This window comes from Lepisosteus oculatus, chromosome 6 (assembly GCF_040954835.1).
Source record: "Lepisosteus oculatus isolate fLepOcu1 chromosome 6, fLepOcu1.hap2, whole genome shotgun sequence".
Classification (NCBI taxonomy): Eukaryota; Metazoa; Chordata; class Actinopteri; order Semionotiformes; family Lepisosteidae; genus Lepisosteus; species Lepisosteus oculatus.
Window position 1 is genome coordinate 31,391,589 of NC_090701.1, and position 25,515 is coordinate 31,417,103.

The 25,515-nt window shown below is 36.9% G+C and overlaps 1 protein-coding gene across 3 annotated transcripts in view; it reads right to left on the bottom strand.

Moving 5' to 3' along the window:
• The window catches only part of agap3 (ArfGAP with GTPase domain, ankyrin repeat and PH domain 3), a 274,086-nt gene that overhangs the window by 17,537 nt on the left and 231,034 nt on the right, over positions 1–25,515 (bottom strand). For all 3 annotated transcript variants that reach the window (XM_006634186.3, XM_015354212.2, XM_015354211.2), the window contains exons 14-16: positions 9,777–9,931; positions 8,889–8,979; positions 6,872–7,094 (exon numbers count right to left, since the gene is read on the bottom strand). In XM_006634186.3, the coding sequence (XP_006634249.1) occupies positions 6,872–7,094; positions 8,889–8,979; positions 9,777–9,931 (469 nt within the window). The remainder of the gene's footprint in view (positions 1–6,871; positions 7,095–8,888; positions 8,980–9,776; positions 9,932–25,515) is intronic.

Here is a 25,515-nt window from a genome sequence, read left to right on the forward strand (position 1 = left end):
TTCCACAGTCCAAAGAGCAAATAAACTCGCAAATAGAATTTTCTAGTCATGCTTTGCTTCCTTTATTATTTTACAACTAGGTCTCTGTAAGCCTGGGCTTGCATTTCACTGTACATATAATTAAACAATGAAACTCCAGTCTCACATAGCATTGTAAAATCAATCCTATTTACCTTAATTGGGAAGCAATTATCTCCCTGAGATTCTACTGCCATTGCATGTGTGCATTATTTCACCCAAGAGAACAGAGGCACAAAAGAACATATGCATATTTTCAAGAATATTTAATCAAAACAGAAGAAAAACATGATATTTGTAACAAAGGTGTTTAAACACGTTCTTAAATTTTTTTACCTCTAGATACTTTGTACTTTGTTTTCTTCGGTACAATACTAGTGAAATGTATCAAAAAGCTATTTCTAAAGAGAAGAAAAAGGTCGAAAGGTTGGTGTTTCTCCATATTCCCTGATAACTTGTAGTATTATGTCTGTGTACTACACTGTACATGTCTCTGACTGTTTCTTTTTATTTCTACATAATTGTTTGCAGTGCAATATATATTTTATGTTTTTAATTCTAGGACTCTTGCTATTGTAAGTATTGTAAGCTCAAAATATATGACAAAAAGGTCAGAAAAAAGCAACTTTAAAATTAAATACCATGGATTCTTTTAAAGACAATTTAGTTTTCTTTGCTATTTCAAATTAAGTCTTTTTATCTTCAGAATAATTTTAATTAACATTTTTATGCTACCTGTCTGATTATTATAACTGTCATTCTGCTTAAGCACAACTAGATCTTGTTGTCGTACATCACAGGGAAGAGGAGAGTCCAGGAGATTAAGGGCACAAACTGACTTGCCACAGAATGGGATTTATTGTGACATTAATACTGTTGTCAGTATCAACCTGATAAAGCAGGGCTGTTTGTGTGCTAGCTCCCTACTGACCCACCTTATCTCCCATCATTAACCCTTTGTGACAGGCTGTCTCCCTCCCACACTCTTAGTAAAGCAACAAAGGCCCTGGCAGGAGCTGTCTGTGCCCAGTCTCTATTATCACTGGGGCTTTGAACAGATGAGGACTGCAGTCATCGAGCATCCGTCTTCAAATCAATTAAAAATCTTCTCAGATGGTTACTAGGAGTCCCTAACAAAACCGTAACAAAAGCACTGAACTACAAATAAGAATGAGCCCTTGAAACAAAACCTTTTTTACCCCCCAGATAAAATATTTAAGTTACTTAAAAAATCAAAACTGAACCTTTCAAAAAATCACATTCAGTGCAGCATACAGTATATGTATTCAAACTGGTGAGTTGTACTAATTTTATGTAGTACTTTTGCTGTATACAGTGGGCCTCAGGAGAATTTGAACAGAAAGGTGTTGAACATCTAAACACCTAAAACAAAGCAGCATTTCCACATTTAAATTTCCAAAAAGGTGATGTTAAACTTTTCATTTAAAGTTGTGTATTTTAACAACATCTAAAACTTATATATGTTCATGATTGTATGATCTTTTTTATGAACAATGAAAATATATTTAAATCAACATTCTAGGAACACCTTGGATGCAAAAATTATTGTCACTTCAAACTTTCGTAATTCATTGGCTGGCTTAAAGTTTGGTATAAAGTGTACACCATTTTACACACTTTTCAAAAAAACCATTTGTGCGCAAATTTATTGAGCCCTTGAATTCCTATGTGAGATGTTAGTAATAAGCAGTATGCAGGCCAGTGTGCAACTGCTAATGTGTGTCCTTTCCCTGTCTGTGCTATTAATAACTGACCTGTGTGTGTAATTAAAATAAAGGGCTGGACAGAGACATTACGGTAATTAATTTGTCTAATTTAATTACTCACCCCTGTAACACGTTGCCTGCCAAGCTGGCTATTCTAAACCCACCTCTGTGGTTTGAACACAGTAGACGGGTTTAATTCTTTACCAGTGGGCTCTGCTGGTTAATGTGTACTGCACTGGTCTCCCATTTAACAAAGTGCCACTTTAGAAGGAAAACTTGAAGAACAGTTAGCCTAATTCAAGGTCTAAAATGCACAAATTAAAAAAATATGCTCATACCAAGTTTTTTCCCACTGGTAAAAGAACATAAATGTACCCTGAATAAGAGATGCTGACTACAGAGATATTTAGTGAATTTTGGCCTGTAATAGTTTGCTGTCAAGCACTGTTGTCCACATACACACACTGGGCTCTGTCAAGATCTGACAAGGTAGTTTCTTCAAGCGTCAACAGGTGCCCTATTAATGATACCATCACAAACACTGCACTACTTACTTTTCTGCCAGATAATAGTTGTATAAAAGATGGGATACCTACATTATTAACAATTTTAGTAGAAATGCCATATTTCTTAATAAAGTTGACATTTAAGTTTAAATTCATGTGCCCTCAGAGGTATCTGACGTGTTTTTTTTTATTCTCTCCTTCAAACTAAGGGCTTCAGCTATATTTTCGAACAAGTCGCAAAGGGCTGTGCAGCTGCTCCATTTTCTCAATCTGTACCAGTGACATTAGACATTAGCATGAAAATGGAACAAAATGCAATTGTCAAATATGTACATGAAAGAGCTAGTAATCTTCCTGTTCCTGGAATGTAATGGTTGACACAGCTTCTTTCTGACTGAATAAAAAGCAATGTCAAAAGACAGTACAAAAAGACCTCTCAAACAAAAATAAACAAGTCTTTTCCTCTTTGCGCAACACATGTCTGCTTAATTTTCATATGCTGTGGCACTGGTTTAAGATTGTAGCTGAAGAAGTGACTAGAGTAGTCTTCTCCAGCAGTTTTAAAAGAACTTCTCCACTAATCTTCACCACTAATCTATGAGAAGAACCCCGAGAGGAAATGAAGGAGTTAATGACAGCATGTTGGTATCAATGTGATTTATTTTTATTACTGCTTAGCCCCGCAAGGTTTGAGAATAGCAAATTATTTCTGAAACAAAGTGGAGGTCTTCATCAGAGCTATTACCTATGTGGCCCAGGGCAGGGCAGACGGCTGGGAGGTGACAGTGAGGCCTGTGAAGATGAGGGATAGCCGTCCAGATCTGGCTTTGCTTCAGGACAGTGCAGAAATGAAAGACAGAGATGGAGAGATGGGGGAGGGGATGGAGGTGGGTTGGTGGATATTGTGAGTCAAGCAGAAGTCTTTCCTCATTCAGTGTTGTGGTCTCACAGTCCTGCCAAGCAATTAGAGCTGTAGTGCAAAACACAACAACTGAAAGATGATAATTAAAACTACAACCCCTTTATAATCTGCTGACCTACAGATCAGTGCTATTTCTCTGTCCCAGCAACTTTACAGAAGCAGTGTGAATAATGTGCACATACTCTATCCCTGCTGCCCAGCACGGATTTATTTAACTATTGTAGAACACACCACGCATGGATTATTTTCTTAATCAGGAGCAGTTAAGAGTGTAATAAACAGTTAAATGCCTTTTAAATTTTTGTAAGGCAGAAGAAAGTTTATTTTTACAGTTCACTTTAGACTTTCGGCTAGAATAACTATAACTTGTGTAGGTAAAGCTTCACTAAATAAGGCTGCAATTAAAAAAAATAGCAGTACGAAAAGCAGTCCTAGCATTTGCACAGGTGTTCTCCATTAATGTGAGTACTAGAATTACTAAGACAGCATGACTAAGAAATCAGGTGCGTGGTGTGACTTCACCTAAGGATGCAAATTCATTGATAAAAGATCGAAAGTCTTTTTCTATATTAAACACCAGAGATGCATTCATTTCAACCAATGCTGGCCTTAATTTTGGTTTTAGAAATTCATGAACTGCCTCAATCATATTAGGATGCATTTAAATAATTTACAGTTTGAATAAAATATAAAAAAACAAATTATTTTCAAATCTAGTAGCAATTCTTTTTCTGTTTCAATCCATGACCGTGAAACACTGTAAATAGGGCAATTAAATCAGCTTCAGCATCTCTTGACAGGTGATACAGCTGAGGTGTACAAATGACACTGCACTTCAGGATACACTTTTCCTAAATAACATCAAACAATACGTTCCTTGAGACTGTATTAATCAATACTTTTAGATTAGAGTAGAAGTCCCTTCGACTGATTTAAGAATCATTGAAACTCCAAAGACAGACGGTTTATCGGGTATATTTCACAATATTTTGAAAATCTAAAGTTTCCAAAAATTTCCTCAAACATACTTTGCCAAAGCATGAGATAATTATCTCATAAACAATAAATCTTCACCTAAACAAGAATTGTAGATCTGTCCTAACAAATTACATAAAGAAAAACGCAAGTTTAAAAAGGTACTTAAAATACAATGTGCGAAAACAATGTAAAGGATTGTTGTGCTTAATACCTTATTTATCCTTCATGAATAACTCCTCAGACATTCTTTGTGCAATTTTAATCTGCACCTGACATTTGAATTTCAAATCTTTTTGCTTTAAAGAGCTACATCCATCGGGCTCCTTCAGGTTTTACTCTGCAAAACTGAGGGGACCAACACTATTTAATATGCAAAATCAATAAAACATGTCATTTTTCCCCCAGAACTAATAGGCAGCTGAGATGGAATGGCTTTTAAACCATTTAAAAAAAGAAATAAAGAAGCTGCCCTGGCAGTTAAATATTAGGAGTGTTCACTAGAGAAATATGAAGCAGCCAGCTGTTTAGTCTCCAAGATGACTCCAATTCTTCAGCTCCATTTAGTGCACAGATCTGGTCTAAATCAAGCTCTCACACTAATGTGCCAGTGAATGAGAGTAATGGACTCGTCTCTAGTGATGTATCAGTGACAGAGCTCAGCAGGTCCAAGGGCGCAGCCCCTGGGGTCAGCTTTAACACAATAATTGTCTCGTTAATTACAAGCGAGGCATTACATCAAACTGTCACTCAGGTGGCTCGCCCAAGCACTATCCGTCACCCAAAAAACAATCAGAGCAGTGGGATGAGATTCATCCTTTTATTAATCCCCTCGCGCAACGGCAGAGCTGGATGGAATCACACCTGGCAACTTCGACAATAGTTGCCATACGGTCACCTTATTGTGTGTCTAGTAATTCAATTATTCTTAACCTAATCTTGATCCGGTGCTTTTTGTTGAACTCCTAATAAACCCATTGAATTTTTTATACATATTTAATTAATCACTTAATATATAATGATGTTATGCTCACATATTTATATGTTATGCCAGTGCATTTACTACTTTGGCAGGTTTTGTTTCTTGATGTGCATTAAATGCATCATTAAAATGATAAGCATGCACTGGTAAGTGACAAAGCATGAAAGCAGGGTCTTCACCTTCCTGTGCTGCTCATTGTAGATTTCAGAAACAGAGAGAGGATGCTGAGCTGTATTTTTTATCCTACAAAATAAAATGTTATACTAATCTTACTCTGGAAAGCTCAAAGGCCTTGCTGCACAATGATGTGACTGACCAATAACAATATTGTAAATAAATTAAACACTGTTAAGATCATAAGTCAATTTTTGGTCTGTTCATTAAAAAATGAGAATTAAATAAATATTTACAATATATACAATAAATACACATTTATTTATTTTTAAAAATGAAATGCACAAGCTCTTCATTGCTAGGAAAGCCAGCTTGTATTTTATACTGTAGATGTCAGACATTTGAAAATACAGATATTATTCAACTGCTTCCAAACCTTTCAAGAACAAGAAGCTTATTTTGTACTCAAGTGGAGATTGATTACATATCCATAGACAGGAGGAAATATTGGCTGGCTCTGTTAATGAATAAAAGGGAAAAGTCCCAACAGCAGCTTGTTTCACAACAAAAAGACAAACAGCAAAACAGAGCTGGAGATGAACTAATCCAGTACAGCCACTGGGGGTGCTTCAAAATACGAATTTAGTTCTATTGATTGGTGTCATGGGAGATTTATAGAACATGCCTGTTAGCCTGTTAGGTTAAGAGTTACTAACAAAAAAGAACAAAATATAAATAAATACAACCCTGGCACTCAAAGAGATTGAGAGAAATAGAGATTGAGAACAAGTGTGAGAGAGAAAGAGAGACATGTAATCTGAAACAGATTGTCTATTTTAGTACTGTACGTTATGTCCAGTTCTTAATAATATAAGAACTTTTTAAATCTCATCAGTTATCTATCATATTCAATAGGGAATCACTTGGAAATGGAATGACCCAGTGCTCCTTTGTCAGACGTTGATGACACTGATGGCCATTGTCTTGGAACAATTTTAAAATTGCAGAAAGAGTACAACAAATAAGGCACATTAGCTTGCTGAAAGGAAAGCATCTATGACACACCATGATTTTTGAGTTTCTAAAGATTGGAGCTTTAGATCGTAGTAAAAATACAGCAGCAAGTAAAAATTCTGGGCTGCTTAGAAGGAGATTAGCATCATTAAAGTTGTGAAAATTAGAGAAAAACTCTGACAGGGCCACACGGTAAGGGAAAGTCAGAGTCTGAGTCACAGCACAGCAGAGTTGATTACAGAGGAATGTAGATTTGACATATTTGTCCTAAAGACCAGGTCACCGACATCTTGAGTCTTTAAAAGGCATTCTGTTAGTACAGACTATCCAAGCGGAAACTAACCAAGCACAAAAATAATTAAGAAAATACACAAGTTTTAGGTCATACCTTTGACAAATGTAGTACCACAAAAATGGAAGAATAAACATTTTGCTTCTATGAGAAAACTTAAAGCTGCCACAAGAGATAACAAAACTGATTACAACCCCACAGACAGTAAGAATTACATACACTTTACTATATGTATTTTTTATTCTTTACGATTCCTAAATTACTGTGCTTTTAATAAGCAGTTAGTACTGTGGGTGGCACATTCTCTCAACCCAGACTCACCTGTTGCTCTCGTTCCCTGGTTTAGTGTAGCCTTCCACTGAGCCCTCCCACACACTGTTGGCCATGGCATTGCCGATAGCAGTCATCACCATGCTGAGCTCTACGGGCCAGTCGTCCAGGTCCAGTGACCGCACACGGGACAAGTGTGTGCCCAGGTTCCTGTGGATCCCCGAGCACTCGATACAGATAAGAGCCCCCAGGTTCAGACTAGCCCAGTCCGGGTCTGTGTGGGAAAGCAACACCAGACTTTACAACACATGGCCTTTTTACAACTCTCCCTTAGCAAAAGACATGTTGCTACGTTAAGCCATATCTATCATTTAGTTCTAAAATGCCAACAAGACATTGAGAGGGAATTCTAGGTAACAAGCTAGTCAGTGTTGTTTCTGCTGGTATTGTTAAAAAAAACATATTTTGACTCTGTGTTGCTATTCAAAGCCCTATCAGTTAGGGTATCCTATTCCCATTTGTGTAACAATGACAGGATAAGGTCCTTGCTCTGTTCATCTGATGATGAAAAACAGAATTTTAAACGGTTAGCCTTTATTTGGTCAACATTTAACTGCTGTAACAAAGTACTGAAGCATTCACTAAAGTATTAAACAGGCTTTAATATGTCTGGAATTCTGCAACCAGTGTGCTTTCTCAGCATATAACTACTATGCTGGATAAATTGTATTAGGTCCCTGTGAAATGTAGATTCAATTTTAAAACTCTTATGCTTACCACACAGTATAAAGCAATGAACAGTCTAGCTCTAAGTTACCTGCAGAAAATATCTTAAGGAAATATTGCAAGAGTATAGTGCAAAACTGAATCTGAGATCTGCTGATTCAGGTCTCCCTATTTCACCTAAAACCTGTCTCCACACAACAGCTGACAGAGCCTTCTCTTCTCTGTTGCAAGATTATGCATTATAATGATAAACCCACGATAATTATAATGATAAAGCCAAGTCCAATACAGACTCCATCTGACTGTGGACTTTTTTCAAACTCACTTTTAGTCCCATTTTACAATAGTGTTTGAAATACAATTGTTTGACTCTTCATTTTGTTTGATAATTTTACTATGTAATTTAATCATTTATTTTATAGTTCATTATTTTATAGCTTTATGGCTTTTATGTGTGTGCTATTGTGCAGCACTTTGAGTTATTTGAAAAGATTCTAAGTAAACTATGATTACATACTAACTATTATTATTATTATTATTAATAATAATAATAATAATAATAATAATAATAATAATAATAATAATGAGTTACTGGAATAAAATAAAAATCAGTTTTCTGGTTGTTTTATGTCTTAATGCAACACCATGTAATCCAAATCAATAAAATAATAATGGAGTGGAGTCCAAATAATACAAACTTCTTTGTATTATTTGTATTATCTTGCATTATCTTTGTATTATCTTCTTCTATCAAAATCCTGAAACATATAGTCTTATTTGTTGATCCCAGTCAAAACAATATTCAGTTTCAATAAAATATCCTTTGTCAGTTTGAAGTTGCTTAAAATAAACAGTTTCAGTTACATTGAGTGATATGGATATTTTCATATATATTTTATATATTACTAAACTAGTGTTTTTAAACAGTGGATCATATATTATTGGGCAGCTAATAATCTGTTTTAAAGGGAAAAAAATAAATGTGTTTTGTAATTACACAGTAGCTCTGGTTCAGATTTATCATGTAATGTATCAGTTCACTTGGTTCGTGAATGTCTGACGTATCTCATCACAACTGATGTTGATGTAAGAGTGGTAAAAATAGCTGAACTGGTCCTGTTCAATTTCAATATGGTGTATGAGACTTTCGGCCACATAAACGCCTTATGTTTCTGCACTCTTTTCTTTGATATAGTGACTACACAGTCAACATGCCTCCTGGGGAAATAGGAAAGAGACTGAGGCAACAGCTGGGCTCAGCATTGAAATCAGAAACAGAAGTAAAAAAGGAATGAGTGTGTGGGTACTAGAGGGTGTGTCAAGACCTGGAATCTGTACTTACTGGGTGCTTCACAATCCACACAGAAACTGTTTCCTCGCACATTGCGGATTGACTGGATGGCAAGTGCATCACTTTGACTGCCCAACCGAGACTGAAAAAAAAAATGACAGCAGGATGTTATTCATTAGAAAGTAATCGCAGGTAAGCAGGGGAGAGAATGTGAAGGAGGTGGTTAGGTGGGAGGTGGGGGAGAGGTTCTTGGATGAGAAAAGGCAGTCTGCGCCTGATTAAAAAAAGAATATTAAAACGAAACTCTGCTTGCTGACACAGGCCGTGTTCTTCGCCTGAAGCCTGTCAGCTTTAATAAGGAGCTCCCATGCTGCAGTGCACCTGTCTGCCTCTGTCTCGCAGGTGGCAGCTGGGGAGAGATTGCATCGAGCCTGCCCTTCAGCAGCCTGGTTTCCCAGATCTCACAGCAGTGAAAACCTAGATGCAGAGCAGGGCTGGTCACTTGCAAAGCACATCTAGCAAAGGAGGGATAAAACCTCTCAGATCCATGCTTTTGCACAGGGATAGGGCCTTGGGTTATGTCTCTAAGCTGAATCAAATCTGTACAGTACTGTATGTCATTCTGTTTAAACCTGCCTCATCCATGTCTCTAACTGTGAGTGGGGCAGAAATTCAGCCACAGTGCCATTTTTTCCCCACAGGAAAAGGAAAATCACAAATGCTGAAACTACTTCAAACAATGTTTTTTTTTCAGTTAGGTGATGGGAAACATTAATATTAAATACAATAAGGCTCTGCTACAACTAGTTACTCAAGTTTCACTGTAAGTACACATACTGTATATAAACTAAAATTAATAAAATATTACATCAATATTACGATATTCAAATATCAGAATATTCAGCACTATTAATTGACCGCAGCTGTTGAGGTTCAGACCTTGTTTTTGCTGCTCTCGCAGGATTGTAAACTGGCAAATATCTGGCTCTCAATGGCCTGGACCCACAGCTCCCTCTCGTCATACGTGGAAGCTTCAAACTGCCACATCTGTCCTGTCAGCGACACAATCATGAACTCAAACGACTCCTCTTGCTCTGTAACACAAAGAAAAAGGAAGTGTTAGTTGAAAGTGCTGATAACACTTGGGAAATATCCAAACATGGTATAATGCATCATTTCTGCATATAGCACGTCACGTGTTTATCCTGTCACTGCCACAGCAGTGAGGCTAAGGATGTCATTGAGGGATGGTGAAATGAATGAATGGAGAGTGAAGAGAAAACAGAATTAAATGGCAGGGGAGCCCCTGATTTTGAATTCTGAACATTTTTAAAAGTACAACATGAGTTGTGTGTTTGATGATTTTAGTGCAGGGAAGAGATTTAGGGTGACAGGAGCAATCCCCCCTGCCACTACCTCTGGAAAAGTAGTTAGTACAAGGAGAACCCAGGGGTAGCAGGAATCCTAGTAATGTGATCTTTGCTGCCCCCCCACCACCAAACATACAATGAAACACCCATTTTGTAAAATAACACCACTGAGTAAGACATCCATTGTATTAAATATTTCTATTCACATCAACTTTCACTTTTTCAGACCGGTGAGAACCATTTCTAGTTTTTGCAAATCTCATCTCCAGTAGGCATATCATTCAGATTTTTTTATGCTATATACTACTACTGCTGTTGCATGGCCTAAAACAATTATTACTGGAGTTAATGGGGAAAAAGACTGGGAACTCTTAGGTAATAAATAATAACTACTCCAATAATGGTAACAATTATTTCTGATCAACCTAGTTACAACTGAAGGGCTTAGAAAAAGGCTATGCTTACTACACTACAACTGTTCTGTGAAGGTATAAAAATCTTTTCAGCTGTAAAACAATAGGAATGAAAAAAATAATCTTGAATATTCAACTAGAAGAGTGGTTTGAGATACAGATGGTTTAAAAATACCCCAGCTTTGTCAATCACTCAGCATGCACACTGCTGTCTCACATTCAGTATGCCAACCTCACACAGATATAGCACATTCCGTCAGTGTTACTTCACTCTGTATTCTCATTAAGACCTTAACTTCCAGTTTTGAAAAATTAATTGCCTTTTCATGTTTTGCCCCCTCACCAACAATAATAAAATTTCTAACCTCTGTGTACAGACAGGTTTCCTGGTAGAATACCTATGGCATTTAGGGTGTCAGAAGATAAAGCTCTCTTTTTATTAGCTACTGTAAGTAGTTACACTAACAAATTACTTAAATAAGCAGAGCTGAGGCAGATTGAATAATACAAACCTTCTTGTCTAAGCGCACGCTTGATCTCATAGCAAAATGATTTGTAATTACCTAATTAGAGCTATGCAAATAATGTCCTCATTTGCATAATGTACAGTTCCCCAGAGCCTGAGACGCTGGGATTCTGCTGTGTATTGCAGATCTTCCACAGCACAGAATGGGGGATACAAAGTCTGTGCAGACTGTTAAGGGAACAAACTACTCATCCCACCACTGCATACAGTCACTGGCAAGTTGTCATACTTTCCTTGAAATTACTACTACACTTGACAAGACTACTTTCCCAGAATGACTTTATTACACACCCTCCTTTAAAATTTACAAAAGCAAAACTTGAAAATGTCTATTAAAGCACTTGTCACTTTAAAGGGAACACAGGTGGAAACTTTCTATATAAAAGATAAGTTCACTTTAAAAGCCACATACAATTTCTTGCATTAGGAATTAATCTTTTTGCATACCCCAACTTGCTCTCTATGAGGCACAGAGACAGAGAGAGAAACTTGGGGTCAGAGTGCAAGGTCAGCCATTGTACAGCACCCCTGGAGCAGTTGGGGTTAAGGTCCTCGCTCAGGGGCCAAATGGAGTAGGATTCCTCTGCTGGCCACGGAATTTGAACCGGCAACCTTCAAGCCAAAGGCGCAGATCCTTAGCCACAGAGCCACCGCACCGCCAATCAGTTAAAAAATAAAATATGCCAAAACACAAAGAAGACACAGATAGGTATGTTAAACTAGCACCTCAGCTATAAAAGCAAAGTAATTTTATTGCTTTATGATGAAGACTGGAACATTATAACTGACTACATTTCAGGTTTAACTAATCACAGTATTTATTTTATGGGCAAACTTACAATAAAAACAGGCTATAGAGAGATATGTTGAAGTATGGTTTCTTTCATTTTCTCTCATTCTATCTGCTCGTGTCCAATTCAAAGCCTGTACATGCCTCTACATGCCTCTAAATAACAGAAATGTGACTTTAATGTTGCGAGCATCATGCTGTAGAGGAGAACTGCACCTTGAGGCAGAAAGCAATAATCCAATTAGATCTACACCATCTTCAATTAACTGATTTAGATACAAAAATTGACTGTTTGTCACAGAATCAATACAAACCTTAGAGCATTGTATTTAAATGGAGGTTAGGGTTCCCTTTTAATAAATGAGTAATTGGAAAGCAAAACGAAATTACACAGATTAAACTGTTTTAATGTATAATATTATTTTCAATCCATGAACCAAACGTTTTATTATTACAATGAATCCGAAAGGCATGATGTATACAATCAATGCTATATAGCAATACCAAACAGTACAAAAAATATAAGATTCAATACATATATATGCTGTCAATACAGTGTTCTGAAGGGGCTCATACATCAGAGTTTAAAAGAGTGATGCCAAATTGGAATGAATGATTTTTTAAAAATATTTTTGTAACCATGGGTACTCTAAAACGTAGAGCAAACGGTAGCTTTTCAAATTGGAAATTTGGGTGTTAGTGGGTGTGAGGAATCATTCAGTATTAAGAGTGCTTTCCTGCCAACACTAAGTACACAAGTGGTTCACCTGGTTCTGTTTTTAACCATTAATACAGTCCATGTTTATATTCCTTGACAGTTTACACCCAGATTCCTATATCAAGTTGAGTAGGTAAAACTTAGCATCTCTCTACCAGTTTTGTGCAGGCAAACTCTAGGATGTGTTATCGCTGCATGTTTTTTAAAAACAAACCAAATTTGATAGACAATACAGAGTATGAATGTATGTACCCATATGCTTACTGTAAAACAAGAAACAATCTCCGCATTAATTAATGTCTCCTGTGTGCAATGTTTACATGTAGCGTAGAAATAACTTGGACGTAATGTGTGACACATCCTCCCAGCCAATCTAAAGAGAACAATGTTGTAGAAAAGTCTGCTTTTGGAGAACATGAAGAAGCAGAAGAAAATATTTTGTTTTCAAGGTGTTCCTGAAAATGTCTGTGTGAGTAAGCTTAATTGTAAAACCTCACTCCCTGCTGAATTCAAGCTCCATTCTACTGCACATCAAAAGCTAATTTGGGTCAGGTGTGAATTAACCTGGAATTCAAATGACTGTGGAGGAGGTGAAAGAAAGCCCCCCCCCACATATTTCCTTCCATCCACCTTGCTTCTACATAAACTGCTCGTTTCAGTCATTATTAAAAGGTATTCCACAGGGCCCCGAGATTATACACTTCCAATTGGTGCTGATAACCATTGGAAGAAAACTAATTATTTTGTTGGCTGACCGGCCGATAAATTACAGGCATTCATACAGGTAATTTGATTAGGGACCAGAGAGAAAAAGAGTGGGCGGGAGAGCAGGAAAAAACAATAATCAGCGCAAACAACATAAAAATAAAAATGCCTGGCTGAGTCTAAGATTTATATGAATACAGAATAAAAATATGGCAGAATGAGTCTCTTGCTGGTGAAGGAACAGCAAGAGAAATGGGAAGGTAGGTGGATTATGATTCTATTTCCTTAGTGACAAACTACTCAGCACATTGGAGATTTAAGATGACTGCAGGAGAATATCTGATCTACAAAACAAGATTAAGCATCTATTAGTTAAAGCTAAGCAACCAAATTAAGATTTTATTTTTTTCTTAGTGTAACTGTCACAAATTGTTTGCACAATGAATCAACTCCAATGAACTAATTGCACTCTATCTGTAGATATCAGAAACTAGTATCTGTAATACTAGAAACTGCAAACTGTAAATTTTAAAAGTGCTATACACTACATAGTCTATCAATCTTGTTAATGTCGCTTTATGGCATTGTTTGTCATTAAGGACAGAAGAAGAAATCGACAGACTCAACAGTATGGCTCTGGTACTTTTTAAAAATAATTTGAGAGTAAGAAATTATAAGTATAAACCCTACCCTTTCTTTCAATAACACTCCACCACAGGTGATTTTTTCATTATTTTCTCTTCCTTTCCAGGGAATAGAGGGATAACTCAACACCTAAGATAAATATTGCCCTTAAATTGCAAGAGCTGCTGGAGAGTCACAGAAGACTTGGATAAAGACAGGTTCTCCCTCCCTCAAATATTTGATCATGTTCTTCTTATTGGAATTCTTAATAATTCATTGCAAAGAGATGGTAAGAATATAAAAAAACAAGAGCATGCCATATCACCCATATGTCTAATTAAGTAGTTAGTAGATAATTGATTCAAGGATATGCAGCAGTTATGTGAAATAAGCCAAGGTATTAGTTTCAGAAACATGGCTGGGTAGCTTGTTGACAATACTTTAGGTAAAGATCTGCTTTTGCTCCTGAATGCTGATTTACCAGAAATAAGTAATAACTAATGAGAAATGTGCATGACCTAAATCGTTTCTTGTTCCTCTTTTCTTTATTCAAACCAGGCAGAATGGGTACACTGTAATAGGTTGCAGTAATGCACTGATTATATATGACCCAGAACTACATGTACTGTACATTCAGAATATACTTAGTTTGGAGAGGTTGTTTCTTTATTACTTTTCATGTCTGTTAGTGTAGTGTCACTGTCTGATAGTTTTGAGGTATATGCACATATTTTATCTTAGGGATGTTTCTAAACATCAACTTCTCCATCTAGTACCCCCGACTCTCCACTTTGGTTTATTACAAACTCATGGATTCACACAACTATCTCCTGTATAGCTCATTTCACCCCAAACACACTAAAAACTCTCTCCCTTTTTCACAGTTCCTTCGGCTACGACGATTATGCAGAGACGACATTGACTTCCAGAACCAAGCCATCAAAATGTACTCCTTTTTCATCAACAGAGGATACCCCAGCAGTGTTATTGACAGGGCCCTTGCCCGAGCCAAAAACACCCCTCGGACCATCAACTCAATCAGGAACTCCCGCCGTAACAACCGCATTCCTTTGGTGCTTCCCTACCACCCCAACACACTTCCTATCCCCAAGACTATTAATGACAACTTTTCCATCCTACAGGATGATCCCTCCATTGGGGCTCTCTTTTCTGACTGCCCCATCATCTCATATTGCCGACCACCTAATCTGCCCAACCTTCTTGTTCACAGCTCCCTTGACCGCCCTCAGCAACCATCCACACCAGGCACTTTCCCTTGCAACAGAGTTCACTGTATCACCTGCAAGTACACATCTAACACCACACTCAATTAGCATCTTGTATCTCCAGCAACCTTATTTACTGTATCTCTGCAGTAAATGCCCAGCCATCTACATTGGAGAAACAGGAAGGAGACTCGGAGACTGCTTCAGAGAACATGTTAGGGCTGTGAAGATTAAAGATCTCTCCAAGCCCATTGTTTCTCATTTCACCTCTGATGGCCAAGACCACTCTAATCTCTCCGTCTCTGTTCTCAAAGATGGTTTTCCAAACTCATACATAAGAAAGACTACAAAAACCAAAATTATCCTGCAGCGAGGATCACACCTTCCCCCTTCTCTTAACGACAGACTACTTTTCTTCTAAATTTTCTCCATTCATTGGAGGTTTCATTTCACACCTCTCTACACCTATTCTGACTTCACACCTCTTGATTGGCCTCTTTCTGTCCCCTGCTCCCGCCTCTCGCTCCTCCTCTTTCCCAGTGTGACAGTCACGGTTCCGCGCAGGGTTGTGCCCCCCGCCGCCCGTTCCAGCTAGCTCCGCTACACCCTCCCCTGGTGAACTTCGGCTCAGTGAAGAACACTCCACACTCCCGCCTGGGTCACGGCACCAATGTGACAGTCACGGTTCCGCGCAGGGTCGTGCCCCCCGCTGCCCATTCCGGCCCTCACAGCTGGGGCGCGAAGCCGGGTCTCCGGCGTAATGCAACAGCCCAGGCAGCTGAGGACCCTGCTATCCGCAGTGAGGGCGCTGACGTCACCACACTAGCTCCGCTACACAAGTCTTTGTTCTCATGCTACATTACCTTTGCTTCCTGCCTTGTCTTTCTCACACCTGAACAAGGCTCTTCGGCCAAAATGTTGTGTTCTCTTTCTTCTTTTTTCAGCATGGAATAAAGCTATTACTTGTATTTTATCTTAATATATTTGTGTAATCTTTTCACCATGACTGGTAAATCTAGTGTTGGCGCATAGTTAAACTGTCGTTGCAAGGGACAACGTATTTGTATAAAAACAGACTTCCACCATAAAACACATCAAATCCATTAACAAGATAAGAATAATAACAAACTTGTCTTATCTATTTTATAGGTAATGATATGTATTTACAAGTGTATGAATTCCATGTATTGAGAACACATCTCAAGCTAATTACATTATTACATTATTACAATTATTACAATAATTTCCTTATAGATATGAATTCCCCTTCATATGTAATTTCACTATAAGTTGCATTATCTACGAGCACAGTCTGGACTAATAAGAAGGCTCTCAGTAATCTTATTATCCGCCTTTCAATATTGTTTCATTTTGCTGAATTACAAATTATATATGCACTTTTTAAAAGTAAATATTGTTACTCAAAATATGAATGCTCAAAAGTAATATTTTTATGGTTGAAAGAAGTGAAAAGTAATCACCTCCTTTTCTATGGCGTATCTAAAGTAGTTCAGGTGCACACAAATACTTTGACTCACAATTAGTAGAATGACCTCTATATGCATTAGTGGTTCACATTTCAGAATAAAAACACCTATTTCTCGAAGGTCCCTCAGTCCTATCAAAATCATTTTCTAAATAATTATTCCTGGTGAGGGTTACAATGGTAACAGGCAGAATAGAGTAGACTAGGGGTCCCCTTCCCTAGCAACAGTCTCCAGCTCCTCAGTGACGTACTGTACATGTAATGAATTTTGAAAAAGCAAAGATTTAGGGAGCTTTCAAACAACTCAACGATAAAGTTTTAGAAATGCACAGATAAGGGGAATGGCATGAAAACTTTTAAAGACACTGAATACTCCTTTGAACACAGTGATTACTGCAAGGCTAGCTGTGAAAGTGCTGGAGTTCAAAAGCTGAGATGAGAGAAAATCCTCATGAGTCAACAACATCCAAGTCAATCCACAAAGCTGGCCTAAGTGGCATCTCAAATTCTAAGTGAGACTACAAACATGTGGCAAAATGTTTTGTGGTGGAAAGTTTTGCTAGAATTACAAATTATTACAGTCATATAGACTGTGGAAATTGCACCATCCTAATGCGCAAAGTTAGTAAATACTTGTCCAAACAGAATCACAGCTGTAAATGTAGATAAAGGTTCTTCCATCAAGTATTGACTCAGGAGGGTAAATAATTGTACAATTATCTTATTTTCCTTTTGGATTTTTCTTGAACTTTCTTCAACAATCTTGATTAAAACACTCAGCTTAAAAAGGTGTACACATCATTTATGATTCAGGAAAATAGGATATAATTGAAAAGGAGTGAATACTTTGCAAGACACCACATTTCTAGTCCTACCTTTGCCAAAGCATTTATGCAGCTGAAACCAACATAAAAATAATGTATACAGTATAACAATATTGTAAGAATTGCATTTCAGGTAATAATCACCTAATTAGAAAATTAATAGTAAACATGTGGATGGAATAATGTATTTTCAGTCATTTAGATAAATTACAAAATATACAAATACAGCTAAATAGTGTACTTAGGCATTTGCTCTTAACATGTTTTTAAATGAATGTCTCAGCTACTATAATTACTGAGGATGTGTAAAAGAGTCTATGGTATCAAGTTTTGATGGACAGCATCCAAAACAAAGCACGGTCAGAAAAAATCCCAAGCCTCCAGGCACACAAAAACAATCGTAAAAATGTATTATTACTGCTGTTACTGTTATTTAAAATGAAACAGAGAAGAATAAGCCCACTAATTGGGAGTACATTGCAATTTGTAGTGCAGACAGTGCAAGTGGAGTTTCATCAGTGCTTCTTGATGGTCTTTTAAAAGCCAGAGACCTTTTTCCCAGCCCCTGGAGCAGGGGAATGTGAAGAACCTGCCGCTTGTAATGCATGTTAACCCTCTGACCCCATTTCACACACTATACAAGCAACAAGTCCTTTCAAATTAGAGCTAAATTAACAAAGCCGCCACGGCGGGCACGCATGAAGGAATGCAATTTAAATCCAATATGAAGGCAAGGCGCAGGAAAAGGGCAAATATGATTTTGCCTTAATTAACACACTGCAATAGAAAAGAAATTAGAAAATATGCTGCCGTTTAAGAAAGTAATGTGCTTTTTGTTGCTCCTACCTGACCTCACAATGCCCCAGGTTGGAATTAAAACAGTTTAATGCTGCTGTCATTACTGGATTCTTGCTTCTATCATTAGATGATGCCCTAACCTGTATGCATTTTGTATATCAGAAAAGCTAAAATGAACTGCATTTATACTTGATAAAGTTATGTCTGAGAGTTACTGAATATTAAATAGGCATATTTACCATGTAGTTTCTAACAACTACTTTTGTCCCCTGATAGTCAAGAGAAATACATCTACTACTTAATCGATACTATGTGTAAACATGGGTCTCTCTCCACTGACTGAGAATGATAAGTGTTCCCAAAGCAGAAATTATATTGTGTGTACTTTATCATTACCTGTCTCTGACACGGTTCCATTGGTCTCAGTATTGCTGCTCTGATTTATACATTTTAACTATTTCTCTGCCACACCTAGCTTTTCTGTACACCAGCTGAACTGGCCCCAGACTGTGTCTTCTCAGTGGCCAACACTAAAGGGAGGGTGAAGCTCCATTAAGAATTAAAAAATAAATGAATGTGGACTTCTTGCACTGAGGTAGAATCCTTACTACTAATCTCAGCCCACTAGATCAAACCCATACGTAAAGCCTTCAGTCTGGTTTGAGGAGATTTATAGTCTAAATGGCCAAACTGCCAGTGTCACTAAATTTAATAACAAACATTTTATTGCAGAAATAGGTTCGAATTACAATTGCAAAATCAGCAAAACAATTTTCAGTGAAATGTACAGAATAGGAAATTTAAATTTGGAAAAATATCAATTACTTTTAATATATAAATACAGTGACAATGACAATAATATAAAGTTCTACTGGTTAATCTGTACTTGTATATCTTTCAAATACAAAATGACCAGATTCTTATATTTGGGGAAGATGGTTAAAATTCTGTAGGTATTTTAAATGAGGTTTAAAGAGAAGGTTTCAGAGGCTCTCTGCTTGATGTTGCACCAGAAAGGCCCACAAAGCTATTATAGCATTTCAAATGCCTGGCTGTGAAGTGCAAAGTTTTTTGTAATGCGCTCTTTACCAAACACACCTTTGCTACTTTCTCATAATTTCTATTTGAAACTTCACTGTTTGACATTCTTAGGATAAGAATTAACATTGCTCCTGATATGCTCCTGCCTTAGCAAAAAGTGCCTATTCTATACCTCACAAGTAAAGAAAATCATACTTCTAAATGAACAATTAAAAAATAAATCCTCCAAACTGCCCACAAAAACCTGACTGAATTTCTTTCAAGGGCAATTATTTGTATATGCTCTGTTTTATAAATCTTTATTATCAGACAACAATTCTTTTGTCTCACTAAGTGGGCTAAACACATTCTAAAGAGCTCAATTTCTAAATAAGAAAAAAGTACCTAGAGAGAAAAGAAAAGGAATTATAGCAAGTTTAGCTGGTTATATGAAGTTTAATAACTACTTCGATTCTCTACTTGGAAAAAGACACTTAACCTATATCTACTGTATATCGGACAAACTGTGCTTGCCTATCCCTTGCCAGATCTGAAGAAAATACAAGCACCACCTTCGAAAATACAAGCACCACAACTATTAGAAATGAAATCATTCCCCGAGGGACTACCTAAGGAAACTAAATTTATAGTCTAGGTATTACTAACAGATATAAGTGAGTGATCAGAAAGGAATGAGAAAGCACAGTCTCACTTGTTGGGTTTAGTTTACAGGAGTTGCAGCTTTAGAATTTTCAGCAGGACATTGTGAGTGTGTTGGTGTTTGTTTTAGTGTATATATGTGGTTGTAAGGTCTATGGGAGGTGGCATTTAGGGGAGGGGGGGGGTGCAAGTTATTTATTATTTCCGTTTGGAGGGTATGAGTGTATCAGATCATTATAGAGAGAGGTGTTTCTGATTTCTGCAAATTAACGGCCGGTTCTGAAGAACAAACAAAGCGAGCGCCATCCGTAAATGTCAGAGCGCAGCCTCCTCATTTTGCAGATCATTAAACCCAATATTCCTAACCTGTATTAGAGCAATCAGGACAGGGCCATTATAGAGATACGGGCCTCGGGGAGACTTGAACTAAATAGAAAAGAACTGTTAAAAAAAATGGAGACACCAAAAAGAAGAATGCTGAAAAAAAACAGAAGTAGTTGTACTAATAATAATAACAATAATGGTAATAATAATGATAGCAATTATTCCACTAACTGTCTAAAGCACGTTTTGTAAGAGAGGAAATCTTTTTTTTTTATTCCCATCCCAGAGTGAAACAATCAGAGCTGGGCCATTACAGGAGCTGGGGCTCGGGGGACAGATTTGTGAAATGAGATTGAATAGAAGAACGACAATGCAAAGTATTGAGATAAACACCCATCATTAGCAGAGCTGTTAAGTCTTCATTTCTAATCCTGAAGTGGACTCCAGGGTCTTTAACCCCTGCATCACTGTGGTAAAGGATTAAGACATTTTGCAGGCAATCGATTCTGTTTTAACATTCCTTTTATATTGTATGCTGATACTCAAAGTATACATTAGTATACATTAGATACACTGACATGTTGGAATAACATTTAATTTTAATTTCTTTCCATGTCATGTCTGACTAAAGTTGCAGATTATACACTATGCGATATGTGACATCTGTTTTAGGATTGTCTCTGGTTCGAACCCAGGCGATATGAGAACCCCAAGGTAAATGAGGCAAAAAAAAGGAAAACAGGTGAACATTGAATTCCGGGGTGATATAATCAGTGGAGTACCAAAGGGATCTGTTTTAGGATCAGTGATCTTTCTAATTTATATCAATGTTATGGATTTTGGCACAGGTAGTAAACTAGTAACATAAACAAATCAAAAATGGTTAAAGTGGCAGACTGTGTTAACCCCATGAAAAAAGTCATCTGACGCAGACAAATATAAAATGAGGAATACAGATGTTGAATAACCAAACTATGAAAAAGACAGGTGTGTATATTGACATTTTTCTCTTCAAGACAATGTGGGGAGGCAATAAGGCTATACAGTTAAAAAGTGTAGAGTTTCAAGAGATGTTATGTTAGAATTGTCCAAGGCACTAATAATGAAATGGAGATAAGATCACTTTATTGGCCATATACAATTTCTTGTATTAGGAATTTGTCTTATTTCGCAAACCCCAACTTGCTCTCCATGAGACACACAGACAGTGAGAGAAGCTTGGGGTCAGAGCACAGGGTCAGTCATTTATACAGCGCCCCTGGAGCAGCTGGGGTTAAGGGCCTTGCTCAGGGGCCCAACGGAGTAGGATTCCTCTGCCAGCCGCGGGATTTGAACCACCAAACTTCCAGCTACAGGAGCAGATCCTTAGCCACAGAGCCACCGCTCCACCTTGTCTGCACTGCTCCTTGTCCCATTGGACAAGGATTCACTTTTCAACATAATGACAGCAATATTATAATGTAATGGTGGCCTATTTGGAACATAACGAAATTGATGGAATACTCTCCAAGGTCCTGTCCCTTACAATCTCCTAATATGAACACCATAAGATCATAAGAGGTGTCATACCTAAGAAAAGTACGTTCAGACGTTCAGAAAAGTAAATGGAAAACAACTTTGATAAATACAAGATATTCCGAATAATTCTTCTTTGATAAACTGCATGGAAACATCAAAACAAAATAGCTCAGTATAATGCAAAGGGTTCATGTCCCAGATACTTATGTTCCTAACTGCGCGTTTGTGTCTTTGCATGTATAAACTTACTGTATAATTGACTGCACATTTACCTATTCTTAACATAGTTTGCATTATCATTCTAGTATTTGTTATACTATATTGTATATGTATCATGATGTTATGATCCAAGGTGACTAGAAAGTCTAATAACATTTGCAGTTCACATTTTGATTACGCTACTAAAGCCTTATACAGAAAGCCTAAAACAATGGGTATTTGGCTAGCTGCAGGTGGAATACGAGACAGGTAAACACAGATGATCAGAAGGTTTCTGATGATTCAATCTGTTTAATTAACTTCGTTGTAAATCATAAAAACTACGTGGCACGGTATAATTACCGAGAAAACAAGAAAAAGGAAAAGAAAGGAATCCTAGGAGAAAGAGAGAAAAAGAGGAGAAGAAAAAACATCACTGTCACTTCATTATCCTGAAAACCATGTGAGAAGACCTTGTGCCGATAAGTCTTGGAGACCAGGTTCTGGTTAAGTAATAAGAACAGTAATGGAAAGCTTGTTGTCTTATTTATTTTAGGTTTTCTTTTATTGCGGAATCCTCAGACTAAAAATTCTCTAAATAGTTTGCATTTTTAGAATAAGGTGATTGATTTCCATTCACTCTTTGGGCATCCATGTTGTAGAAAGGGATAATTCATTCTATTAAGGATCTAGCTAGCTATTAGAATATGGGTTTTTATTTCTCTTTTTGACCTGTTCAGGCATCACGGTTTTCAGATTATAAGGATACAATCCTGGGTTTCTACAGTAGGTCTGTTTGTAGAAGTAGACCTCTGAAATGCACAGACATGTACATCTGTGTTACAGTGTATGTACAGAGTATGTAACAGAGTTATGTTTCTATTTTTTTGCTTTGTTAATGTTTTTCTTAACAAAACACTTATTTGTTTTAACATGTTTTGACTCTGATTAATTGTTCTTTTACCAGAAATGAGAAATTTTGATTATTTCCTGACACTACTATTTGTTATAAATGATTACAAACAGCATCTGCTTCAGTAAAAAAACAAAAACAAATATGAAGACTTGGGGTGGGGGGTGGAGGAGGGGGAGGAAATTAAAGATTAAAAAAACAAATACTGAAAAGTAAGACTTTGTTGCTGTTCCAAGAACAGACAGAAAATGGAATTTGTCCATGGAACTGATGAATGCATCTTTTTGAATTAAACTTTAAAACCTTCTTATTGTTTAGATTTGCATTAACAGATTGTAGAATAGCATTATAGAACAGCTGTTAATGTGAGGTACAAGGGCATGAGAGACTGGAACAACTGAACTGATTTGTTTAATCCTAGAGTACACAGAAGCATTAGAGTACCACACGGGGAAAAAAATGTTTCTGAAGCCCATTGTCCTTATGGGCACAATTTTACTCCAAACCTATCCTGAGCCAAGTTAAAAAAATTAGAATGAAGTAAAATCAGAAATGCTACAGTATATTGTAGACATTGGGCAAACCATTCTCCTCAAATTAAACACTTTTTTATGAGAGATAAATGTCCAAGACTCACTTACTTTATAAGGCATTAACCATTTGATAAAATTACAGATAATGGATATAGCAAATCACAAAATATTGCTATTTGTTAGTCATGAAAAAAAAAGAAAAAGTTACGTTTTAATGTTTTATCAATATTTCAGCACTTTTATGTATTTCAGTAAACTATGTATGTTTTGTGATGTCCATTCAACTTAATGATCTATGTGACTGGCTCAATTTCTTTTTCTGAAGACTTAAATTAAATTTGAATTTTTTTTCAGAACATCAATTTTTTAAACACAGGGATTCCAACTGATTATCTTCTTTCAGAATTACCATTCAGTTTCCAATATAGCATTCCAACAACACTGTACATTTATTTGTCAAGGTAAACTAGTCTGCCACACAGGTCACAGAACTAAACTTGAAAACTGTATACCATTTTAAGAATTTATAGAGGTGCTTTCATCAATGCATCATTGCGTCAATGCATTTATCAATGCAGGTTTCATAAGACCATGTTTTTTTTTCTAATTGATACATTGCTGTATTTCACAAACCTTGACAAATATGATTTTCAATTTGAGAAGACTTTGAAGGAAGTCTTAAATCCACCGTTCAATCCCAAACTCTATTTTTATACTCACAAAAAGTTTTAAAGTTATTTAATGAAATCCCACACTCAGGCATTTTTATCTGAATAATCTAAATTATGTTAATGCAATAGAGAAGTCTCAATTCCCCTTAGGGTACTGAATCATAAAAATGGGAATGATTCCACTCTCATCTCTGAGACACCAGCCTTTAAGTGCTTCCTTGCCTCTTCTCCATGCCGCACTGTAAAATGCAGGAAACAATGAACATTTTACACACTTTTTAAAAGATATACATTAATGACAGTCCCTGACAGACTGCATTAATCACAGGCGCCGCCCCAGAACAAAACTCTTTATCGGCCATCAATTTTCCCGTGGGTTTTAAACCTAAAAAACGAAGACAAAAAGCCCATCATTGGGCGGCCGCTGAGAAACACATTAAGGGGCTGTCAGTCGTCTCGCCATGCACCCTGCATCATTCTTTAAGCACATGAGAAGTTCATTATCCTGAGGAGTTCTTGCAATGACAGGGGAATGGGGGATTAGGGGCCGTCTGAATTGTGCATTACCGAGAGTGGGACATAGTACCGAGAGTGTACATATGCACAAGGGACAGTGGAATAGGTGAGGCCTAGATGGCCCATTTCAATTGCTGTGATAGGTAAGCACAGGTATGAGTGGGGGAAAAAATCCTCCATAAAATTCCCATGGCAGTATTTCACCTTGAATGGAAAAGTATCCTTCAAAGCACGTGTAATTAAAATAAAACATTTTAGATTGTAAAACAAATTTAAAAATGCAAGGCCTTTCATTAAATCAACAATATTTTTAGTAACCTTTCCTTTGCAAAGCACTAGAAAGAAAACATTTTGTGGACCAAGAGAACCAGAAAGATTTTGTTCAGTCCATGCTAATATTCTCTGAAGGACCGGTCCAACTAAGCACTAATTGCACAGTGACCCTTACAGCTTTCCTTAATTTTGAAGTAGCACAGCTCTAAACAGATGATGCAAGAACAACTTAAGACAGTTTATTGTTAGATAACACTTTTCTGTACAAAGTGCCCCTTGGACATTTTTTTAATATAAGGAAATATAACTGCAACACCAATAAATGCCAAACACTAAGGAAATCATAAATATAATCGATAACACATAATAAAAACAGACACAGTTCTATTCTAAAACAAAATATTTGCTAAGTATTTTCTAATGATAACAATATAACGTAGGTAGGTCTACCCCAATGAGATGCATGTTTATCACTAATTTAATTTAAAACTGGTTGGTACAGGATTTGCCATTAAAATGTCTTTCCACCATTAACTGGATTTTCAGTGTCTGCATCTATCATCTGTGGTAGA